This window comes from Pelophylax lessonae (genome assembly GCF_965119305.1).
Source record: "Pelophylax lessonae genome assembly, chromosome: 2".
Classification (NCBI taxonomy): domain Eukaryota; kingdom Metazoa; phylum Chordata; class Amphibia; order Anura; family Ranidae; genus Pelophylax; species Pelophylax lessonae.
The window spans coordinates 545,882,168-545,907,307 of record NC_138769.1 but is presented as its reverse complement, the minus strand read 5'-3'; the positions used below and the strand labels follow the sequence as shown (position 1 = coordinate 545,907,307).

The 25,140-nt window shown below is 40.8% G+C and overlaps 1 protein-coding gene across 1 annotated transcript in view; it reads left to right on the top strand.

Moving 5' to 3' along the window:
* The first annotated feature begins 4,700 nt into the window (after positions 1–4,700).
* The window catches only part of ERICH6B (glutamate rich 6B), a 120,680-nt gene continuing 100,240 nt past the window's right edge, over positions 4,701–25,140 (top strand). Inside the window, exons 1-5 of the mRNA XM_082245331.1 lie at positions 4,701–4,785; positions 4,943–5,071; positions 8,809–9,038; positions 16,983–17,047; positions 20,167–20,312. Coding sequence (XP_082101457.1) covers positions 4,726–4,785; positions 4,943–5,071; positions 8,809–9,038; positions 16,983–17,047; positions 20,167–20,312 — 630 coding nt within the window. The 5' untranslated portion in view covers positions 4,701–4,725. The remainder of the gene's footprint in view (positions 4,786–4,942; positions 5,072–8,808; positions 9,039–16,982; positions 17,048–20,166; positions 20,313–25,140) is intronic.

Genomic DNA, 25,140 nt, shown 5'->3' with positions numbered 1-25,140 from the left:
TTTCAAAATCATGCTATGTGCCTGCTGCACCATGTGCTTGTATGAATAAATATCCTGTTCTCTTTGTATTGCTTCCTTTGTAAGAAACCCCTGCTGTTACTGCCAGTCCCTCTGCTTTCCTATTAAAAACTGACCACACTAAGCAGGAGGTCAGTTCTCTAGCTGTGCTGGGAGCTTAGCCTGCTCTCCTCCAATGATCAGACTTGTCCTGAGATGCCCCCTCTGCACAGCCGTTCACTGGGAAGCTTAGTGTACTGTTGCTTCTCCTCCCCCCAGCTCCTATGCAGCTGAGAGCAGAGGGAACAGAGGAATGCGATTACTTATAAAAAAAAAGGTATTTATAATGTTGTTTTTATATCTATACACAAGTATTTTGCCTTTCATTTCAGTTTTAAACTGAATGATTAGTTTTACAAAGGGATTGTTTACAATCACTTTAAGTCTACCCAGTTTTTCCCAATGGTATATAACACATAAGACATCAAGACATGCACAGTACAGCTAAAGGCTTCTCATGGGCAGGAAGGTGCAACTAAAACAAAGTACCACAGGCCAAAGACCTGCTGTATAGAAATGTTGATCTATTAAACCTGTTTCTCATATGTTTCTCATATGCAGCTTCCATATATAGTTACAAATATATAGAAGGAAGACCTCTGTATTTATTATAAGTGCGATGCCTAGCAGGACTAGTGCTGGGGAAATTAATTTTTAGGATTGCGTACTTAGTGAACAATACTTATTAGTGTGCATCTTCCTAGCTATTTATATACTGATTGTGTGATTCTCAACCTACAGGGTTGTAGATGGTCACATCTGCTCAAATTGATTTAAGACACCTACAAAATGTAATTAAATTCTAGATAACACTATAATACTAGATTTGTTGGAGAATCATTCAGCAGGGCAATACCAAAAAGACAGGTCACCTGAATTAAGAATATTATTTCTGATTAGGCCAAAAAAAAAAACTAGGGTTGGGGATTTTGGAGAAGACATATTGAGCATAGCAAGTCTGCATACATAACATTTTAAGTACAGAGGTTGCTCAGCACACATTTGAAATTTGAAAGATTTATCCAGGACTTTTCCCAATAATGTCCTATTAGAAGGCCCTATTATTAAAGAATTACCATAATAGAGAAGAAATCAGTCCTTTAAAGCGTAACTCCACTTTTGTTGAAAAAAAAAAACATTCCCCTCTGGGTGATCTCTGTACATTACAAGGATTTTAACAAACTTTGTTGCAGATCTCTACTTTTTTGTTTTTCTGATAAAATCACTGTTTGTTTATACACCGGATTAATTCAGGGCGGCTGTTATTTTCCTGTTGGAAGTATCATGATTTTATTTATGACATTTCCCCCCCCTCCCCCCCCCCTTTTTTTTTCATTCCTAAAAATGACACTGCATGTCAGAGGGTAATGCTGCCTTGTATTAGGTTGTTATTTTATGTTCTTTTTATGTTGTGACCTAAGCCTGGGTATGCCCATTAGGCTTTGTTTTGTGTTATACACTTAAATGTTTAATAAAGAGAAATAAAAAAAAAAAAATCCCTGTGTGTTTGTCTGTATCCATTTTGAATGGATAGTGGTTTCATAATTATGAATCAGCTGCTGCACCTGCAGGGCTCTAATAAGGAAACATGCATCCCTTTAGATGGGATTTCCTATTAGGAGTATCTCACCAAAATGATTTATTTTTTTTTTTTTTTTTTGCAGAGGATGCCTAATATCTGACTTGTATCTTAGAGCAGACTTCTGTGAAAATCAGTGAGCCAATCACACAAGCAGTAAATTATGTTTCTGGGGGGCGTTCTGTACACATTCTGTGTACCGAACAACTCCAGGTAGCCATATTGTATTGCATTTTACAGAAAATTACAGAGCTGAAAATTGAAAAGGAAAGGTCTTTTTTTAGTAACATTCAATTACAATAAGACTTGAGTCGCAATTGTATATACTATATTATTTATATTTTTATTTGCCATTTTTTTTCCCATGAAAGTGGAGTTACCCTCTAAATATATTCTACCTGTAGAGAAATAAAGAAATAAACCTCGAAATGTCAGCAATGCTATAATGTACAGTTCAGATTTATATCATTCTGATTCAAGTATTACTACCCCATTCTAGGGCTTCTTTAAAAGTAACAGTATTTAGGTTTTGCCCACTGGTCGTTAATGCATAGTGTAAATGATGCAAATAATTAGGAATTGGGTCAAAACACTCAAGCCAGTAGAAGTGAAAAAATATATCTAGACCACAACATGAAGGGGACGAAAAGCATTCTGGGCTAAATATTTGAATGTTCTTTATCTGAAAGGTCTTAACAGAATACTTGACATATCACTATTTATATATTATTGCTTTTCTTATTATTATTACTGCTCTCATTCGTGTGGTGAATGTAACATTGTGTTTTTCATTTTTAATATACATTTTACAGTATTACCAAAAGTATTGTGACGCCTGCCTTTACATGCACATGAACTCTAATGACATCCCAGTCTTAGGCTGTAGGTTTCAATACTGATTTGGCCCGCCCTTTGCAGCTATAACAACTTCTGAAACTCTTCTGGGAAGGCTGTCCACGAGGTTTAGGAGTGTGTCTATGGGAACGTTTGACCATTCTTCCAGAAGCGCAAACTTACTCATTCATGTCTTTATGGACCTAGCTTTGTACACTGGTGCACAGTCATGTTGGAACAGGAAGGGGCCATCCCCAAACTGTTCCTACAAAGTTGGGAGCATGAAATTGTCCAAAATTACGTGGTGTGCTGATGCCTTAAGAGTTCCCCTCACTGGAACCAAGGGGCCAGGTCCAAACCCTGAAAAACAACCCCACACCATAATCCCCCCCCCTGTACCAAATGGATGAGCGAGTTTTGGGTGGAGGAACTTGACTGGCCTGCACAGAGTCTGTTGTTGTTCAATTGTTTAGTCGTATCCGACTCTTCGTGACCTCCACTGCCTCCCAGAGCTTGCTTAACTTCATGTTCATTGTTTCAATGATTCTATCAATCCATCTTGTTTTCTGTTATCTTCTTCTCTTTTTTCCTTCCATGTTTCCCAGCATCGGGGTCTTTTCCAATGAGTCCTCTCTTCACATTAGGTGACCAAAGTATTTGAGTTTCCACTTCAGGATCTGTCCTTCTAGTGAATATTCAGGGTTGATTTCCTGCAAGATTGACTGGTTTGATCTTTTTGCTGTCCAGGGGACTTTCAAGAGTCTTCTCTAACACCATAGTTCGAAAGCATAAATTCTTTGGCGTTCAACCTTCCTTATGGTCCAATTTAACAGTTATAGGTTACTACTACTACAGAGTCCTGTTGAACACCTTTGGGATGAATTAGAGTGAAGACTGCGAGCCAGGCCTTCTCTCCAACATCAGTGCCTGATCTTATAAAATGTGCTTCTGGAAAAATGGTCAAACATCCCCATAGACACACTCCTAAACCTTGTGGACAACCTTCCCAGAAGAGTTGAAGCTGTTAAGCTGTTATAGCTGCAAGGGTGGGCCAACTCAATAATGAAACCTATGGACTAAGACTGGGATGCCATTACAGTTCATGTGCGTGTAAAGGCAGACGTGCCAATACTTTTGGTAATATAGTTTATCTTAACGAAAAGGAAACCTGAACAAACTGGATGTGTTGCCTAAAGTAACCAATTAGGTTTAGTTCTTTATTTTCTTGGGGAAAATGAAAAAAGGAATCAGATTTATACTGATAATATGCTATGGATGGTTCTACAGTTCCACAATTCAGGGGGATATTTATGGTAATAGCAGGTGAGTGATATCACAATCTAGGCTTCTATTCTAATATGGCCATCATGTAGATACAAACATTCAAATATTTAAATGTAGACACCAGTATCATGCTGTTGCTTTTACAGTGAAAATCTACAATCCTAAAACGTGCCTGTAAAAAAACTTAGATAGCCCACCAATTGTTTTCATCCTTTCTTTTTTGTAGATTCAGTGACTATTAAAACCCCTCTAGAGGGTAAGTCTGTAGATTCAGAAGATGGTGAGGATTCAGGAACAGCAGAGGTAAAGTACTAAACTATTAAGCTAATAATAATATGCAAATAAATACAACCTTAAATATCTTTAAAATAACGTGAAAAATAGAGCATACGTGCAAAGTGTAGTAACCTATAGCAGTCAATCAGATTTCACTTTGCTAAACTAAGGCAAGTACAAGATGGTTTTTGGTTGGCTACTGTGGCTACTGCTTTGTTTCTTGTATGATTTTATTGAATAAACTTAAATATGTTCCTAAGGGCTTGTTTAGAGAGCTTTTTAAGACTATTTGAGTCCTACCTGCATCAAGCCGTGCTCAGTGCAACCCTCTAACAATCAATGGCTTATACCATATGGGCCATGGCCCCACTGTGTGCATGTGCACGTGCCAAGTGCAGAGAAAGCTTTTTAAAGTAGTGTTGCAATATAGGTGGTTATTTAAGACATCGGTTTACTAAATGACCTTACTCAAATGGAATGTATCTTCAGCCTGGAGGTTCTAGAATTTGCTAACAGCTACTGCACAATAAGCACATTTAATTAAACAATAATATTAAATTTACCTAGCAGAATTTTGTCACAAGATAGCATGCCAACCAATCCTGTGAATCTTTCCAAAGACTTTAGACGAACTGAAATTGAAGAATAGTAATTAACAGAATATTTTGAAATCACTGTACGTGGTATGAGAACTGATGCTGGTCACACCTCAATGTCATTTTGAACTTCGTGGGGATTGTACTGCCCTCACAGAGGTATTTGAATCGCTATTTTGAAATGTGTTATTGCTATTCTAATCTCTTAAAACAATAAGGTATGTAAATTATAGACCAAATACAGAACAAATATTGAATTATTTGGTATATTGTTTTTTGCTGTTGTATCCAAACTACATCTATATTTTCTCTTTAGAAGACCATAAGTGTTGAAGAATATCCCCTAAGAGAAGCCAGTGAAGATCTTGTGATTTGCGACTTCTGCCTGAAGCCCAAGAAGCCTTTTCCATCAGTAGAGCAAGTAATTTCCGAACCTTCTGGCACGGTAAAAGTCTAGTGTTTTTTACAGATTCTGACAGCTGTGCTCTGTACATTCATTTAACACTAAAGAATACTGTTTAAAAAAAATAAATAGGTTGGGTAAGCAGCAAAGGATTTAATGTGAGTGCAATTATATAAACTACATTGAGGTTGGTAACATTAGACATCTTTATCTTGTTTCTCCTACAATACGGGGACTGATAAACAGGCTTTATTTAATACATCAATGGAAAGAGAAAAAACAATGGGATTGATTTATTAAAGTAGTAGTGCATTATCACTTTGGAAAATAATCTTCACTTTCATAATGAAGGGGAAGGCGTGCTGACTTTAATCATGAATCATACAATCATGTGCAAGCAAAACATTTGTATGCGGTTGGGTATTTTTTGCAAAGAGAATTTTCCCTTAGTTTCACCTCATTCATTAGGTAAGTAATAATCCACTTTACAAATTGAACATGCTCTACTTCTTTAGTAAATCAACTACAATGTGTAAAGTTCAGTAACCTGTAGTAATCAATCATATTTCAATTTACTGAAGCAAGATCACTAAAAAGATTTTTGATTGGTTGCTTTCTGAACTTTGCTCATTGACCTTTGCCTTACTGAATAAGTCTGAATGCTTGATGCTGGAAATGTAATATTTTTCTTATTGCAGTAAATGTATTTACTTTCAAATGTAAAATAAGCACAGTTCATTTATTTAAATGCATGTCAATGTTTTGTGTATTTATGAACTAAAATTTTACAATCCTTATGTCCTTTTCATTTGGTGGTGTTTGTCTTTATGTTAAATCCGTACTTATAATTATTTTTTATTGGGTATTTAAAGTTTCTGTCATCGTATACCTCTTGGTGTATACTGCATTTGACAGTCATTACTGGAGGTTGGCATAAAATGATTGTCACCCCATCCAGCTAAAAACAGTCATCTGTCTATGGGCTAGTCCTCTTCTGTGCAAAAATGCTGATTTAACCAATCTTGGGGAGAACATCAATCAACCTCACTAACTAAGAATGTATGACCGCAGCTGACTGCCAACATTGTTTCTCAAAGATAAACCTGCTGCTTGGATTGTTTCCACAGGGCATAAAATGACATGCTCTCCTGGTGCGATTGTGCACATTTATGGTGTGATTGTTCTACAGAATGATGTATGCTGAAGGAATATTTCAACTACCCACTTATATTTATGGGCACCCTAAATTATATCTATTCTACAAGCAATAGAAACTAAAGCATCAAGGTGTCCATAGATGGGGGCTGATATTGCCCTTATTAGTCAGGTTAGGCAACAAACTAGCACTGTTAGCTTCAGTAGCTGCAGAAGCCAATGTCTGAGGCCTGGTACATTAGGTGAATAATTGGATAGGTTGGATAAGGCAGTGATGGAACTCTCCACCATAATCCAAACATTAACTGTCACTCAAGACAACCATTTGTGTTTAGACATGTCATGGCCAACAAGATGACTAAAGGTGGTCAGACTATGCTGCCAGGGTACATTATTCCCATCATAAATATTGGAGCTTCCATTGCTTTGCTGCTTCTAGTTCACTGGTTGTAATGCTGACCCGTTGGCTTTAACTCTTCCCAAGTCACAAACTTGGAGCAATTATGCAGATAAGAAAAGTCAGAAATTATATATCCTTATCTGATCAAATAATCAAAGTAATAGTGCAATAGAATCAGCATGCAGTCCACAACTAGCAGTTTTAGAATTAGATACCTGCATGGACAAGCTTTATGTTCCTTTCATCACATGTTTCACTCAGGTTCACTATCTGTGAGATGAGATCAAACCATGTGTCACTGTCAGGCAGCAAGCAAGGTTATTGGGATCAAGCAGGAATTTTATTGATTTGATTTTCTCAGTTCAATAGCTATCAAAGGGGTTAAAATCATATCTAGCCAACTGACCAAAGCTAAAACTCTTTTTTTAATGTAAACCCTAACAACAAACGTTTATTTAGCCCATTTTGGTCTGTTTTCTATATAATTTAGGGCATTTTTTGTCATACATTCAATACGTGCAAAAAAGACATGTTTTTCCTGCAATAAATCTTGTCAACTGACAACATCATGTGCTTCTTGCCTGTGAACCTAAGCCAACTTTAGGGTCTTCACTTCAGCATCTATGTCCCCCATTCTGTGTTTTCCACTGAGGGTGCAGGTCAGGCTAGGAGTCCGCACTGACTCCATATAATCACAGAACAAGAAGAAAAAATCTCAGCCACCACACACTATACAAGCCTGGAGTATGATAGGTTATAGTAGCCTCAGCGTAACTCTGTCCAGGCAACGGGTGTTGCCTGGATGGTGTTAGGCTGATGCTGCAATAACCTTTAACATGCTGGGCTTGTATGGTGTGTGGTGGCCAAGACTTTTCCTTCTTGTTCTGCGATTATATGGAATCAGGGCTGAGATTTTTTTCTTATTATTCTACTCTTTGCCTGTGCTGCAGTCTTATCAGTTATACTGTCATTTGTTATCTCTCAGGACAACAGAACCCCTCCCCCTATGGTATGAAAATGAGGAGAGGGGAGCTATTCGTGGTTTGATTTAGGAGAACAGCTTAGGGCAGTGATGGCGAACCTTGGTACCCCAGATGTTTTGGAACTACATTTTCCATGATGCTCATGCATTCTGCAGTGTAGTTGAGCATCATGGGAAATGTAGTTCCAAAACATCTGGGGTGCCAAGGTTCGCCATCACTGGCTTAGGGTGACAATGCTGCTCCTCCATGGATACTGTATCCATATATACAGTAAGTGAGCATTGTCACCCAAGGGCATTAGGGCCCAATGTACATGGGCATAGGAATTTATGCTCCAAATATGCTGGATTTATTTCAGGCAGAACTTGGCAGAAAAATGCCTCTAATGTTGCATACATGCGTGTGTTTATGTGTGTATGGTGTTGAGCGTCAAAGCATTCTACTGGCTCTAAAAATGTATTCTGGCAATTGGAATACATTTACGCTCATACGTGCATGTTTATGTGAATTCAAGCCAGTTATGCTTATACGCACCTCTCTGAATGCAGCTTTGGTGCATTTTTTGGTATGACTCTAAAAGCTGGCTCTGCTGCGTCAGATCACATACTAGGTACGTGATCCAGCCCTTAGTCGTGATACAGACTAAGACTGGGATGCCATTAAAGTTCATGTGCGTGTAGAGGCAGGTGTCCCAACACTTTTGACAATATAGTGTATGTGATTAGGATTAATTAACAAATGTTCATAGAGCCTGAATAATCTCGTATTGCAAAACCATGTGTACTATGGAGGTAGAACTATTCTTACCCGTGTCTGAGCTGTTTATTTAAATTTGTTTCTTATTCCTCTACCGTATCTAATGACTGGCTAGGTGACACAAGAGATTCTCTGGATGGATCAGTTATTTAACAGGGGGAGTTTTGTTCATGCGATTATTTGCTTGAAGTTCTCTAGGCTGCTGTTTCTGGAGAGGGACTCATTTTGCCATGAAGTACGTTTTAATTTGTTGTCCTAAACATAATCATTATTGTGTGTTGTTTCTTTTTTTTGCCCCCGGCTATTTTGTTGAGTGGAAAACCAGAAACTATATCAATTCAGTATCATGTTGATGTGATTATTTCCTTGAAGTTACCGTGACAGCTGCAGTGTCTGGAGAGGGACACATTAGACTTTGTCTGCTGCTGTAATGTAAATTTTAATTTGTTGTTATAAACATAAACCATATATATTTTTGCCACTAGCTATTTTGTTGTATGAAAAGCCAGAAACTATTTCAATTTATGATTATGGATACCATCAAGACCCATACACCAGAGGAAACTGATGGAAAAATTGAGATTTTAACAAAGGAAGCTCAAGAGAAAAATGAAGCTAAAGAAGGAGAATTTGAAGAAAAACATACTGATGACTCTCCACCAACAACACTTTACAATTCTGAAGATATTAAAGCCCTGAACACTCTAAAAGAAGAGTAAGTAGTACATGAGAACATGGATACTGTATTATAATCCAATCCTTTTAGATTTTTTTGTAATAGAACTGCATTATAAGAATAGACAATAATCCTGAATTTCTCTGCAGGATGCGGGTTAACATTTAATAGATTGATTCTGGAATTTACTGAGTGGGTAGCAAAGTCTACTACCATATATCTGGATTTTGTTGATAATAACTGCACATATTTTGCCAGGCTTAGCTAGGTAATCAATCAGGAGCCAGTGTCGTGGAAGATCATTGCACCCTAATGAACTGCACCAAAATGAATGACATCCCCCCCCCCTCCATTATCCTACCTGACACTGCTTTTTGTTGCATGGTAAGAGAACCCTCCAAATAAAGTTACAATGCCCCCCTATGGTTGGTGTCTGGTGCCAATTCTGAGTCCTCTACCAACCAATTGAAACCATTGGTGTCCCTCTTTTTTGGAACCACATAGCAGACATAGTAACCTGTTAGATAGCTTTTGGAACTGTGCAAAGAAGAGGTAAAAGTATATCCCAGTGTCCCAGAACATAGAGTGCTATGACAAAATCCCAGTTGCCATGGCGAAATGCATCAGGGTGTGTGGTGTGGTGGAGACATGTAGGCTGAGGCTGCTTCTTTTGGTTTATTCACCTGGGCTGATCAGGAGTAGCAGCAATCCTTTTTTTTTCACATAACAGTCATAAACATGAAGACCTTTACTTCAATTATCCCCACAATAGGCAACTAGAATTGAGGAAACTCACAGGTGGGATACATACACTGAGCAAACAGGTGATCCTTCACAATGACAGCCCCACTGTTCCATGCCCAAAAAATTTAACAGCAGATGTCCTTTTAATCCCTACTAGCCTGTAGTATATATAGTAAGACTGGCCCTTGTAGGATACTTTATATAAAGGCAGGCAGCAGAATCTTGTAGGCAAGTGCAGTCCATACTCCCCACTGTTGGTGGCGCTCAACTGAAGCGGCATTGCAGAAGGGTGAAGGAAGGCATGAGGAACTTGGTTCCTCCATGACTACCTATGGTCACCAGGAGAGACAGCTGTCCGATTAGACACTGGCGCCCCACATGACCTTGGCAGCCATCTTGGGTCAGGACAGTGTCTATTTAGGACATCGCTCCTGGGTTTGGCACGCTTTATGCGAGTGACTAGTGTAGGGACAAGTTCTCCGTCTGGCAGCAATAGTGCAAAGCAGCAGGGAAAGGCTCTTGAGGAGTGGGGAAAGTGCAAGGACTACGCTATCTTCACTTAGGAAAACTCCCATTTGGATGTGGACTAGCTAGGCTGCATTCTTTGTGACAGAACCTGTCAGCAGCATTTTAAGAAACAATCCTCTGCTAATGTTTGTAAGTGACTCCAGTTGGCTGTTCTACCCGTAAAAAAAGGACTCGACTGGTGATAAGTCCAGTGTTCAAATGTGGGGCATCCAAAAAAGAAGCCTTCTATCCCTAGCTTAACTGGTCCAATAATCCTGTAGTTTAAAAGGACTTCATCCCTGCTGTCTGCCTTAATAGAAAGACCTGTAAGGCATGGAATTTTAAACTTTTTAAATAAGTAAATAAGAGATCCAAATAAGAAGACAGTTACAGTACCTAGACCAGTGGTTCTTAACCTTGTTGGAGGTACTGAACCCCACCAGCTTCATATGCGCATTCACCGAACCCTTGTGCAGTAGTGAGTAGTTTGTAGGGCAGTGTGCAGTGGTCAGTAGTTTGTAGGGTAGTGTACAGTGCTCAGTAGTTTGTAGGGTAGTGTACAGTGCTCAGTAGTTTGTAGGGCAGTAGCGAGGTCAGTAGCATGTAGGGCAGTGTATAGGGGTCAGTAGTTTTTAGGGTGGTGTAGAAAGGTCAGTAGGATGTAGGGCAGTGTACAGAGGCCAGTAGCATGTAGGGCAGTGTATCAGGGTCAGTTGATTGTAGGGAAGGATAGAGTGGTCAGTAGGCTGTAGGACGGTGTACAGAGAATAGGGCAGAGGACAGGAGTTGACAGGACAGAGGATAGGACAGTGTACAGGGATCAGTAAAGCCACACACCAGGGGGCTGGGAGGGCACACACCAGGGGAGGGTCAGGAGGGCACACACGGGGGGGGGGGTCAGGAGGGCACACACCGGGGGGTTATGAGGGCACACACCAGGGGGTTGGAAGAGCATACACTGGGGGGAGGGTCAGGAGGACACACACTGTGGGGGAGGGTAGTGAGGGCACACACCAGTGGAGAGTCAGGAGGCCACACACTGGGTGTCAGGAGGGCACACAGTGGTTGGGAGGGCACACACTGGGGGAGCCAGGTGGGCACACACTGGAGGGGGGGGTTGGGGTGGCATACCATGGGGTATCAGGAGGGCACACACTGGGGGGGATGGGAGGGCATACAATGGGGTATCAGGAGGGCACACTGGGGTGGGGTTGGGAGGGCATACCATGGGGTGTCAGGGGGGCACACACTTGGGGGGGTTGGGAGGGCATACCATGGGGTGTCAGGAGGGCACACACTGGGGTGAGGGGTTGGGAGGGCATACCATGGGGTGTTGGGAGGGCATACCATGGGGTATCAGGAGGGCACACACTGGGGGGGTTGGGAGGACATACCATGGGGTGTCAGGAGGGAACACACTGGGGGGAGGTGTTGGGAGGGCATACCATGGGGTGTCAAGAGGGAACACACTGGGGGGAGGTGTTGGGAGGGCATACCATGGAGTGTCAGGGGGGCACACACTGGGGGAGGGGTTGGGAGGGCATACCATGGGGTGTCAGGAGGACACACACTGGGGGGGAAGGTGTTGGGAGGGCATACCGTGGGGTATCAGAAGGGCACACACCAGGGGGCATTCACAATGCTTATTGAGCTAAATGAAAAGGACATGCATTTTCATTTGTCAGCTAACAGCACCTCTATGCTAAGCTGCAGTAACTCAGCAGACTTAGCATAGAGGTGCTTGCAAACTAATCCACCATGTACAGCTAGCTGAGCCTACCTCCAGGAACATTCACTCGGCTCCCTCTGCTCAGCTGCTCACACTTCCCTCTTCCAGGCGGGCGCAATCTCCGTGGTCAGGTACATCCTTATCCCGCCCACTCAAGCAGCAAGCAGCCTGCAGGAGATAGGCTGGAAACCTGCTGGAGGCTGGAAACCTGCTGGGGGAGGTACAGGGGGCAGAGCGTCAAGTGTCTATGTGCAATGGCTGTGAGTCGTCCCGACCGCAGCTCTGATTTCCCGGGGGGGGGTGGGGGGGTTGGCCTCACAATCAGTAATATTTTCTCGGGGGGAGCAATTGCCCTGTTGCCCCCCCCCCGCCGAACCCCTGAGACTGACTCACCGAACCCCTGGGGTTCGATCGAACCCAGGTTAAGAACCACTGACCTAGACCAAGAGGAGAAATATTAACAAAAAGTCAGCAAGCCATACAAAGACAAACAGCAAGCATACAAACAGTAAACACATTTTATTCCTTTCGAGTGTTTATGGGAATTTATGGGATCTCTACCAATTCCTGGGTGAGGACAGCTCAGAAGGTGAAGAGATGTCTCATAAATATTCTGGAGCCTGGCCATCTGGGAAGTGAGTCCAGGATCCAGAGACCTTGAGGGGGCACCTGTGCTGGGGGGGCTCTGCCTCCAGGTAGGAAGGTACCAGAGAGGAAGTGTGCTGGGAGAGAGAGAAAGCAGGGAGGAATCCTCACACCCTTCAGCCTCAGCTAGGCTTTGATGGCTGGGAGCCATGGGGACCTGTTCAGCAGGAGGTATGTTCAGAAGCCACTGCATGTGCTGCAGGACTTACAAGGGAATGAGTGAGTACCCTCAATTTATCCACCCACCAATGCCTATAGGGGAGAAGCAGCCAGGTGCAATACCCAGCTAGTCTTCTAATGGGACAGTCTACAGCTAACCTTCACCCCTGCTTGGGGAATCCTAAGTCCAGAGCCAGGTGCTTTGGCATTTTGTGGGGAGGAATAGAGTATCTGCAGACACTGTTGGAGTTGAACCATTTGTTTCAGTCAGACCATACAGTCATTTCTATGGGAGTACAGTCTGGGATTTTGTGCTAGATGTCAGAGGCAGTTACAAGTTATCCTCAAAGTTCTACTTTAAACTCGGTTTTACTCTAACCTCATCCAAGTTGTTTCCTTTAATAAATAAACAAAACAAAAGCCCTTGGACTGGTTTTCTGACTACTGTGTGCTTGCTGAAATTACCTGTTTCCTGGCTGTGCATGTAAAGGGGGACCTAAAATCCAGCGGCTCCTAAGGGGGGTAGCGCTGTACAAGTAAAGTTCTCCTTTTTCCCATGTATAAGAAAAATGGTGAATTGTTGATAAAATAATGGCTATGAGTCAAAGCCATGAATAGGTTCCTGAGTATTCCAATGTAAATACTCATACATTTAAAAAAATGATTTAAAGTAGCACTTGTTAACCACTAGCAAACCACACGATAGCAAAAATACAGCGACAGGGCGGCTGACCCATCTGTGCTGTGATTTGGTACAGCACAAGTTTGTCAGCAGGTTCCGGCCAATGAGTCAGTCAGGTTACAACTTCTTCCATGGAGAACAGACTGTCCTCCACCAGAGATTCTGCCCCGACACTTCCCCTGCTTGAACCTCAGACCATCAGTGCAAGTTTAGTGATATCTTTAACCGCTTTGGATCACTCCTCCCCTGCCCTTTCAATTGAGGATGTGGCTCCCAAGCACCCCAGGTCCTCCATTGTAAAAAATGCTTTCACTCCAACACATCGGTGCAAAGAAAAAAGAATCAGAGAAAAGGATAAAGAGGAGGGAAAAAAGAATAAAGCACCACCACACATTAATCCAGACACCATATAAATTTACAATCTGTCTTCTCACATCCTAACCCCCCCCCCCCCCATGAGACCTCTGTATTACAAAAAGGGCTTAATTTTTCTTTGTCCTATCTCCCTAATCCCTTTACCCTTTTCCAAGATCTCAATAGTTTTATCAGAAAACTCACTCTAAAACGCTTTTATAATATGAAAGAACCCAAATCCATCATTGAAGACACACCAACTCCCCCTCAGGACCAGATGTGGGAGGAGAGCAAATTATTTTCCCTTGACACTTTAGAAAATCTTTGGTCAGGGGACACAGGTGACCTAGAATTTTCTTTGCTCAGGGGGAAAGTGGGTCAAGAAAGGGGTTCTGACACACATTCTATTCTACACACTAATCTCAACCCCATGTCTATCTTTTTCTTTCCCCAAGTCTGTTTTTTACCCGGTTCAAGCAAAGGGACCTTTCATAGATACATTTTACCAGCTGATCTACAATGAGATTTCCAAACTATGTTCCACCCCCACACCATCCAAAACCAGATACAATCTTACCAAATCTGAAGGGTTAGCACTGGATTCCTTATCCCAGAACACTAAAATAGTCATCCGACAAGCAGACAAAAGGGAAGGGATTGTTTTCATGAACCAGTCAGATTACATTGCAGAGGTCCATAGATTGCTAGTTGACCAAAACACCTATCACAAGTTACCTCATGATCCTTTAGAGCTATACAAATCAGAACGAAAAAATCTTCTTGATATCGCCAGGAGTAATAATGTCATAAACAATAAAATAATATGAATTTCTTCTCAAAAATATCCTATAAACACCTTATTTTTATAGGACACAGGAAAAAGGAGCTCACATGTGGAGGTGGGATTTTAAGATGCCATTAACCCAGGTTTACCAGACAACTATTTAAAATGTATATATTTTATTAATTTATGATTTATTTTAGTTAAGAAATGTAGACATTAAAGAAAAAACATCTAAATACATATGGACAACAACATGTTAAAAATTACTGGATCAAGTAATTTTGGATGTTGACAAACATGATAGTAGTTGGCAGGTTTCTTTTATTCCTGAAAATCCTTTAGCCTTTGGTCCAATCCTTACGGGCATACATTAGAGACTCCTCCCAACTTTTAGACACCCTTAAATCATATACACGAGCAGCTCTTTCCCACTTTCTTGATACCATTTCCCAATTACATCACATGCAGGCCCAACTCATTCATGATAGTGCCCCGAATCTGTTTGGAGCACAATTACTTCACTTTCCTTGAGCAGTATTTCATCCAGATACAGGGCAACGCCATGTGTGCTTCCTTCCCACCTAGTTATGCCAACCTTACTATGGGTTGGTGGATTCCTGTATCTGGAGGAACAATCCATTCGCCACCCATCTAGTGTTTTTTGGCAGATAAATAGATGATGTACTGTAATAGCAGCACCTTAGGTCTGTCATTTACACATGTATGGAATAAAACCTCTTTTGTTTTTCTTGACCTAGAACTAAGCCACCACAACAGCACTATAGTAACTAAGACCAACTTCAAACCAGCCTCAGGAAATTCATATTTAGACTTCCGCAACTCCCACCACCCTGAATGGATCAACAATATTCCTAAGGGCCAATTCATCAGACCCCATAGGAACTGTACTCTGGACTCAGATTATCAATCTCAAAGTTCCTTACTCGATAATAAATTTCTTGCGAAACGCTATAATACAGACATTATCAAAGAAGTTCAATCTGAAAGAGCCATAACTGCCACTCCTCTGACCAAACAACAAACCTCTTCATATGATGTCAAATTCATCACAAATTTCCACTGCAAAACAAAACAAATGGAACACAATCTCTCAACACTGGAGCATACTTCTCGGTGACCCTAAGCTCTCCTTAGTCATTCCTCCTAAACCTAAGTTTGTATACAAAAGGGCCCCAATTATCAAAAACAAAATTGCACTCAGCAAACTCCACATTCTCGCTAAGCCTACTTCTCACTCTGTGACTTTTTTCTGTAATATGACAGGAATGTACCAGTGTAAAAAATGTGTCCCTTTGTACAATATCGTCACAAATTATTTTCAGACTCGAATTGCAAGGATTATAATATTAAGAAGTTCTTCACCTGCTCTAGCACTTTTGCAATCTACTGTTTATCTTGTCCCTGTGGTGTTCTCTACGTTAGCCGTACCATTCACGCTAGATTTGTCAAGCATAGAAGATTTATCTAAATGTGGTGATGTGGAGCACAGTGTGCCCAGACACTTCACCCTTAAACATAAATCCACCAAAGATCTTAAAATATGGGTTAATAAATCCATTCCTTCTTCTTCCTCTTTCAGAGAAAGTTTTCAACAACTATGTAGGCGTGTGACATTTTGGATTTTTACATTAAAGACCCTTGCTCCAAAATGTTTGAATGAAGAATTGGAGGTCCATACGATTATTTAGTCTGACAGTGCCCTTATGAATCTCATTATAGAGTGTTATTCTGTTATTTCACCGAATGTACGAGTATCATATCTTCACCCTATATATTCAGTACAAACCTCTTTTACTTAAATGGTCTTCGTAATCAGCATATACACATGTATATGTACATTTTTATATATAGGGGAAAAAAAAATTCATTCATATTCATAATATGTCAGGATTTTCTAATGCAGGTAGTATACAGACATGTATTTGACTTGGTATGATACTTTTTCAATCCCTGTACAAAAAAGCTCAGACTTTGCCTGTGTAGATCTTTCCACTCCCCACCTTGCACAGGTGCTGATTTCCTTTCACATTATCAAATTTTTTTGTGGTATATCACTTACCTTTAATCAACTGATTTTGCACATGGACAAACTAGGTCACACAGTCAAGTGGTCATCCTTGACAAATGCCTCTGCTACCTAATTTTGGTTCCGATTTATAGCTTTAGAAACACTGATTTATAGACCTATGTTGTACTGCCACACAGCTTTTGTGGCATTCTGCTCACTTAATCCTTTGCTACCGTTTGTTACCATTTATTTTTAAATGAAAAGAAACAGACATTGTAAAAATGTACTTTATCTATTTATGTACATAATATCCTTTTTATTGATTGTTTTGTCTGTTTTACTTCTTCAAGGCTGGAGAAAGTGAATACAAAGGATTATATAACATCTCTATCAAATCACTTGATTTCATATGGATGTAAGTATTGTTAAATAAAACCTAAATGTCCACTAAATAGGTAATCGGTAGTGCATAGTGTTTATTTTACTGATATAATATGCAATGAAATTTGGAAATATGTTTAAGGTATAGAAAAAGAAATAGATATTTGGGGCCCTTTGAATAAAATGTGCTATTTTGAAGGAAGGCTGTTTCCTCCATTTTTCTGGCCCCAGCAAGCATTTTATTATATAGAGAACACTGTTTTTCCTCAACACAAAATATATTGGCAGATATGTAAGCTGTTTGAGTAAAAAAGCTACAAATGTCAGTTATACCTATAAAAATAGTCAGTCTTTTTAGACAGAAAACAACCATGTTATAATAAAGAAGGGCCACATGATGAGATGAAGCATCATTATAATAAATCTAAGTTTAAAGATAATAAATCACATATTTTATAGTAGAGTAGCAAATTGAACCAATTTTCAGGCCAGCACATGATTCTGAATTCTCCTCAGATATATGGATTTTAATTCAAAAGATTATGAATGTTTCAGATCAGAAAGAAAAGGAACCATTATTTCTGAGAATTTCATTGGTCTGTATGCAATTCTTTATAAAAATGTTTAATATTCTCAAAGGAGGCAGTGGTAGCTTCAAAGAGGGGGTTTCAGCATATGTCTTATATTGTCCAATCTAAAAACCTACCCGTGTTGTTACGTTATGGGATTTTAACCACACCCCGACCACCCGCCTATTTACTGCGGCAAGGTGGCTCTCCTGTTCAAACCAACGTAGGTCTACGTCGGTCGCGCGCGGGAAGCTAGGGTGTGAGCGCGCGTCTCCAGCGGCGCACTCCCGCCCCCACTCGGCAGTGGGGAAGCCGATGCACAGGTCAGGCGGCTCCAATTGCCGCTTGACACCCGCAATTGCTCCCCGCTGATGGAGAAGGACGGGCAGCTGTTGTAAACACAGCCGACCGCTCTTCTCCCTGAAATGATCACAGAGCTCATGTGATCCTTCTATATAGGATCACATGTCTCTATGGTCATTTCACAAGCCACACCCCCCCCACATTTAGAAACACTCCCCTAGGCTCACATTTAACCCATTGATCACCCATGGGGTTGACCCCCTGCCAGTGTCATTATTACAGTAACAGTGCATATTTTAAGCACTGATTACTGTAGTAATGTCACTGGTCCCCCCAAAAGTGTCAAAAATGTCAGTTAGGGGTCCGATCTGTCCGCCGCAATGTCGCAGTCATGCAAAATCGCAGATCGCCATCATTAGTAGTAAAAAAAATAAAAAAACAATAGAAATTACATAAATCTTCCCCGTAGTTAGTAGATGCGATAACTTTTGCGCAAACCAAACAAAATACTCTTATTGCTATTTTTTTTTTTACCAAAAATATGTAGCAGAAAACAAATTGGCCTAAAATGTTAAAAAAATTTGATTTTTAAATGTTTTTTTTTTGAGAATGTTATATAGCAGAATGTGAAAAATATTGTTTTTTTTTTTTTTTCAAAATTGTCGCTCTTTTTTTGTTTATAGCGAAAAAAATAAAAATCCAACAGGTGATCAAATAGCACCAAAGGAAAGCTCTATTTGTGGGGAAAAAAAAAGACATCAATTTTATTTGGGTACAACATCACACGACCGTGCAATTGTCCATTAAATTAACGCAGTACCGAATCGCAAAATAGGGCTTTGTTATTAAGGGGGCAAATCCTTCCGGTCTTAAAGTGGTTAATCACTAAAACTTGGTTTAATGAAAGGAGAAATTAAAAAATATATAAGTACATGTAATAAATAAATAACAAGAAGTGCTTATATCCAAACTGATCCCTTTAAGTTCAATTGCAGTTTAAGGAAAAAACAACCCTCTTTGTGCACAAAGATACTCAGGCTATATTTAGGAATGCTGCTGTTATTGTCTCACCTCTAAAAATCACTTGGAATAAAAGTATATTCCGTTTAGGAGGTGCTTGACAGGCAGTGAGCAGGTGACATATCACCTATTTTATTTTATCTCTGATAAAATTGCCCCACTGTGGCACAGCCATATTTGCTTAAAGCGGAGTTCCACCCAAAAGTGGAACTTCCGTTTTAGGTGGTCCTAACCCCCTGACATGCCACATTTGGCATGTCATTTTTGGGGGGGGGGCGGGTACCTAGTTTTGACAGGTACCCGCTCCCACTTCCACTTGGAGCGCCGCGGCGCCCTGAGCGGAAGTTCTCCTCTCCCCCTCCCTCCCTGCAATCTTCTGGGACATGTCAGAGGTCCCAGAAGATTGCCGGCCAATCACGGCGCGCAGCGCGACTCGCGCATGCGCAGTGGGTACCCGGCTGTGAAGCCGCAAACTGTCACAGCCGGGTGCCCACAGCAGTGATGCCGGCGCCGAGGGAGAGGATCGAGGCTTCGGGCGGCCGCATCGCTGGACCGTTGGACAGGTGAGTGAAATGGCTGGAACTCCGCTTTAAGTGAGTTGCATTCAGTTGCCATACTGCTTACCAAATGCAATAGGGTATCATTTTTTAAGCAAAGCATCACAGCCACAGCATGTGTACATCCCCATCTGGCTGCCTTTGAAGCTTGAGGTGGGAAGTTGGGGGTTGGTAACAATGCAGCTCATCAACACCCAATCCCAAACACAAATCTAATCAAGTCCTTACTGATTTTGAGATCCACACGGCTCTCACAGTTCCTGAAATGCAGAAAAATGCAAGCATGCAGAATTCACCAGTGGCTTTGCTACTTTCTACGCACTTACACTGCTAGAAGTTCTGCAAGCTAAAACTGGCATCCCATGTTACTCTAGAGTTCTGAATTTCTCTAATACTAGCTGGTGCTGTGTATATACAATATAATGATCTGCAGCTCCAATAGGAAAAAACTACATCCTGCAGATGCTGAAAAACTGATATTCCCTTAAATCCTAGAATTCATGATGAATATGCCAATGGCTAATTGCTTTGATTGTTGGTATGCTACATATAGGAACATATTTACTTATTGAGGGCTTGGGTAGACGCCATCAAGTACAATAAAAACGTACTGCAAATATGTTTTTACATGCAAGTGCATAATGCTTTGGTTGGTCTGCAGGTATTCTGTAATGGTAATCTTTGTTTTTTTCCTCTTATGCCAGCTCTTTTTGTGACAGAGAAGATTACCTTTTCACTGGAATCCACCCATGACAATGTTAAATATATGCAATCAGCTGACCCAGATTTTCATATGGTTTCCAACATTGATGACTTTTTTTGTCCAGTACTGGACAGCGGAACAATAAAAGTAAGTTACTCGGTCTTCAATATGAAGTCACAGTAGCCTCATATATCTTGCATGCTGCTATTAGCCTTTCCTCATTAAACCTAATTATTTTTCTTAACTGCTTTAAGACCGCCCGCCGCACATTTACTGTGGCAGGCAGCCTCTCCTGCGCGAACCAACGTAGTCCTATGTCGGTCGCGTGTCTGGTGCTGGGGGGCGAGCGTGTGCCCCCGGCGCGCTCCCACCTCCACTAGGCAGCGGGTATGCCGATGCACGGGCCGGCAGGCCGCAATTGCTGCCGGGCTCCCGCGATTGCTCCCCGTTGAAAGAGAAGAACGATCAGCTGTTTTAAACACAGCTGACCATTGTTCTCTCTGAAATTATCACAGAGCGCCTGTGATCCTGCTATATAGGATCACAGGTCTCTATGATTATTTCACAAGCCCATCCCCCATACAGTTAGTAAACACTCCCCTAGGCTCACACTACAGAGCCTTGCGAAAGTATTTGGCCCTCTTGAACTTTGCGACCTTTTGCCACATTTCAGGCTTCAAACATAAAGATATAAAACTGTAATTTTTTGTGAAGAATCAACAACAAGTGGGACACAATCATGAAGTGGAACGAAATTTATTGGATATTTCAAACTTTGTTAACAAATAAAAAACTGAAAAATTGGGCGTGCAAAATTATTCAGCCCCCTTAAGTTAATACTTTGTAGCGCCACCTTTTGCTGCGATTATCAGTTTTGCACATTGAGAGACTGAAATTTTTGCCCATTCCTCCTTGCAAAACAGCTTGAGCTCAGTGAAGTTGGATGGAGAGCGTTTGTTAACAGCAGTTTTCAGTTCTTTCCACAGATTCTCGATTGGTCCTGACTTTGACTTGGCCATTCTAACACCTGGATATGTTTATTTGTGAACCATTCCATTGTAGATTTTGCTGTATGTTTTGGATCATTGTCTTGTTGGAAGACAAATCTCCGTCCCAGTCTCAGGTCTTTTGCAGACTCCATCAGGTTTTCTTCCAGAATGGTCCTGTATTTGGCTCTATCCATCTTCCCATCAATTTTAACCATCTTCCCTGTCCCTGCTGAAGAAAAGCAGGCCCAAACCATGCTGCTGCCACCACCATGTTTGACAGTGGGGATGGTGTGTTCAGGGTGATGAGCTGTGTTGCTTTTACGCCAAACATAACGTTTTGCATTGTTGCCAAAAAGTTTGATTTTGGTTTCATCTGACCAGAGCACCTTCTTCCACATGTTTGGTGTGTCTCCCAGGTGGCTCGTGGCAAACTTTAAACTACACATTTTATGGATATCTTTAAGAAATGGCTTTCTTCTTGCCACTCTTCCATAAAGGCCAGATTTGTGCAGTATACGACTGACTGATTGTTGTCCTATGGACAGAGTCTCCCACCTCAGCTGTAGATCTCTGCAGTTCATCCAGAGTAGTGATCATGGGCCTCTTGGCTGCATCTCTGATCAGTCTTCTCCTTGTATGAGCTGAAAGTTTAGAGGGACGGCCAGGTATTCGTAGATTTGCAGTGGTCTGATACTCCTTCCATTTTAATATTATCGCTTACACAGTGCTCCTTGGGATGTTTAAAGCTTGGGAAATCTTTTTGTATCCAAATCCGGCTTTAAACTTCTCCACAACAGTATCTCGGACCTGCCTGGTGTGTTCCTTTTTTTCATGATGCTCTCTGCGCTTTAAACGGAACTCTGAGACTATTACAGTGCAGGTGCATTTATACGGAGACTTGATTACACACAGGTGGATTCTATTTATTATCATTAGTCATTTAGGTCAACATTGGATCATTCAGAGATCCTCACTGAACTTCTGGATAGAGTTTGCTGCACTGAAAGTAAAGGGGCTGAATAATTTTGCAATGCCCAATTTTTCAGTTTTTTATTTGTTAAAAAAGTTTGAAATATCCAATAAATTTCGTTCCACTTCATGATTGTGTCCCACTTGTTGTTGATTCTTCACAAAAAATTACAGTTTTATATCTTTATGTTTGAAGCCTGAAATGTGGCAAAAGGTCGCAAAGTTCAAGGGGGCCGAATACTTTCGCAAGGCACTGTAAGAATTGGTAACCGGCAATATAATAAACAATTGCTTTTGAGTGTAAAATTCAGCTTGTGCTATTGATTTATGTTAACAATGGCATTTTTAATTTAAAAACACAGCCAGTCTACAAAATGTGAGCCTGATGTTTAAAAAGAGAATTTAAAATATTAATATAAAAATGTTATGTTTACTTGACTAAAAATAGAAGAAATCATTGCTATTTTTGTAAGAAGAAAAAACATATACAAATACCATTATATATTCCCTTTATTAAAGAGATTAAAAAGGGGTCAACCTGTACACTGGCACTGAAATAACCAAAGAAATAGCGTGAAATCTGCTATTTGTTGGGATCCTCCAGTCTTTGATCAGTGCCCATCAAACTGATAGCTTTGCTGAGCTCCACAAGTTTTTGATAAAAGTTGGGGAAAATGTCAAGCTGTTTTGTTCAGCCTGCAGAAAAAAAAAACTTTTCCAGTTTCCACCAGCATTATTGTCAGTGACACAGTGTATCAATAGCTAGAGTGCCATAAAGAGCATCTGAGTGAACTATAGAAGGTTATTTCACATGCCACCCTCCACACTTAGTTGTGACGGATGTACTTGTTGTTGGGGAGCAATGTTTTCCTTTTTCTGCCTTACGGAATTTTTATGATACTTTATATAGCCCCCAGTGTCAGAATCACAGTAGAATGAGACAATAAAAAAGATTTCTCTACTATAGGTAGAGGAATATTTTAAGAGACTACATAAAATATGAATTCTTGTGCTTGTTCACAACCTTCATACTTATGGTAAATCAAACAGATTGGGTCATTGTGACACATTTTATATGTCCCTAAGGTCAGACGACAGTAAATATCTGACTTAGACTAGCTCATTCCCTGGTGACCAGAGTTTTTCATTTTTAATGTTTGGATCAAAGAGAGATCCAGAAAATAAACTGCTCTGAAAAAATATTTTTAGTGCGGATGCCTTCTATGGTGCTTGAAGAATGCATGCATAGTATATTTACTTTCTTTTTTGAGCGCTTCTTAATGCTATCCTGCTGGAAGGATTTCCAGAAGCCACTGAGCTATATAAAATATTTAATAGGAAACCTTATTAGAAAATGTTCTTCCCCAGATACATTGTGAGACTTCAGTGTTTGCTTCTGCTAGTGTAAGCAATGTACTAATATTAAGTATACAATATATAAATAAATCCATGGTAGCTATAATAATTTGGGTATATACAATATATGCCTTCCATTCCCGATTTGTCATAATTAACTATTCATCGAAAAGAATACTACACATACTGTACCACCATCGATGATTAATATAAAGTGTATTTATATAATATTAGTAAAACAACATGATTATACATTCCAAGCCAGAGCCCCATTGTTAGTACTGAAATTACTTTGATTTATGTTCCACTCTATTACATCCCCCAAGATTAAACACGCATTATTTAGATCCTTAATATACAGAGGCACTCACATGTAATTGTTTGTAAGCTGTTCAGAGTTCATCTTTAAAACACATATAGTAAATGTAAAAATTACTTTTTTTGGCTGTGGTCATTGCTTTTGCAGTTCAAATGTATCTAGAATTTTCTACACAACTTGGTGGAGTGCTAAAATTTCTATACTCAAGGCTAATTAGTAACAAACAAATGGTCACTGCCCCCACCTTTTACTGGCCTTCACAGCAAGGAGCACACGGAAGGGCAACACATGCAAAACAAAACCCAAGAGAATTTCCAGCTCAACTCACCAAGCAGTCTGCTTACCAACTGAATTAACCTGTCTAACAGGATGCGTTAAAAACAGAGGTTTAGTTAGCACACATTTGCAAACACATGCATAAGCTGCAGAGTCACGGCACCCCAGTATTATCTGTAGTCCTAACTCTTGTAAATTTATGAGAGTATCCACAGTGCAAGTACATGCATTCTAATGGATAGATAGAGAGCAGGTGGGCCTGGAGGTAGCCCATCCCTTCTAAAGGCACAGGGGCACACTAGACGCCGAGCACATAACACAATGGCAGCAAAGGTGTCCAGTGTGTCCCCTCACCAATATTACATCAGTAACAAGCAAATGGTCACCCAAGGAGTACATGGAAAGGCAACACATACAAGGAAGGATGGGCTACCTCCAGGCTCACCTGTCCTCTATCTATCCATTAGAATGCATGTGCTTCCACTGGGGAGGCTCTGAAAAATTTACAAGAGGTAGGACTGCAGATAATACTGAGGTGCCTTGAAGTGGCTCTGCAGCTTACACATGTGTTTGCAAATGTGTGTTAACTAAACCCCTGTTTTTAACCACTTGCCGCCCGCCCACCGTCAAATGATGGCGGAGTGGTGCGGCTCTCGTTCTGGGACGACGTCATATGACTTCGCCCCAGAATGGCCGCTCTTGCGCGCCCGAGGGGGCGCGAAGCACAGCGATCGTGCCCGGGCCGTGTTCCTAGGTCACAGCACGATCCCGATCTTGGTAAAGAGCCAATGACATGGTTTTTTACCCATATGATCAGCTGTGTCCAATCACAGCCGGCCACATGTAAATGAGGAAGTGCCGTTATTCAGCTCTCTTCATCTCACACTGTCAGAGTGTGTGGCGAGGAGAGCTGATCAGCGGCTCCTCCTCAAAGGGGAGTACAAGACAAATAATCAGGGCACTGATGATCAGTGCCCTGATTAAAACAAAGTAAAATAAATGCACAATAATCACATAAAAACATGGCACATCAGTTAACCCAATCAGTTGCAATCATTGCACCCAA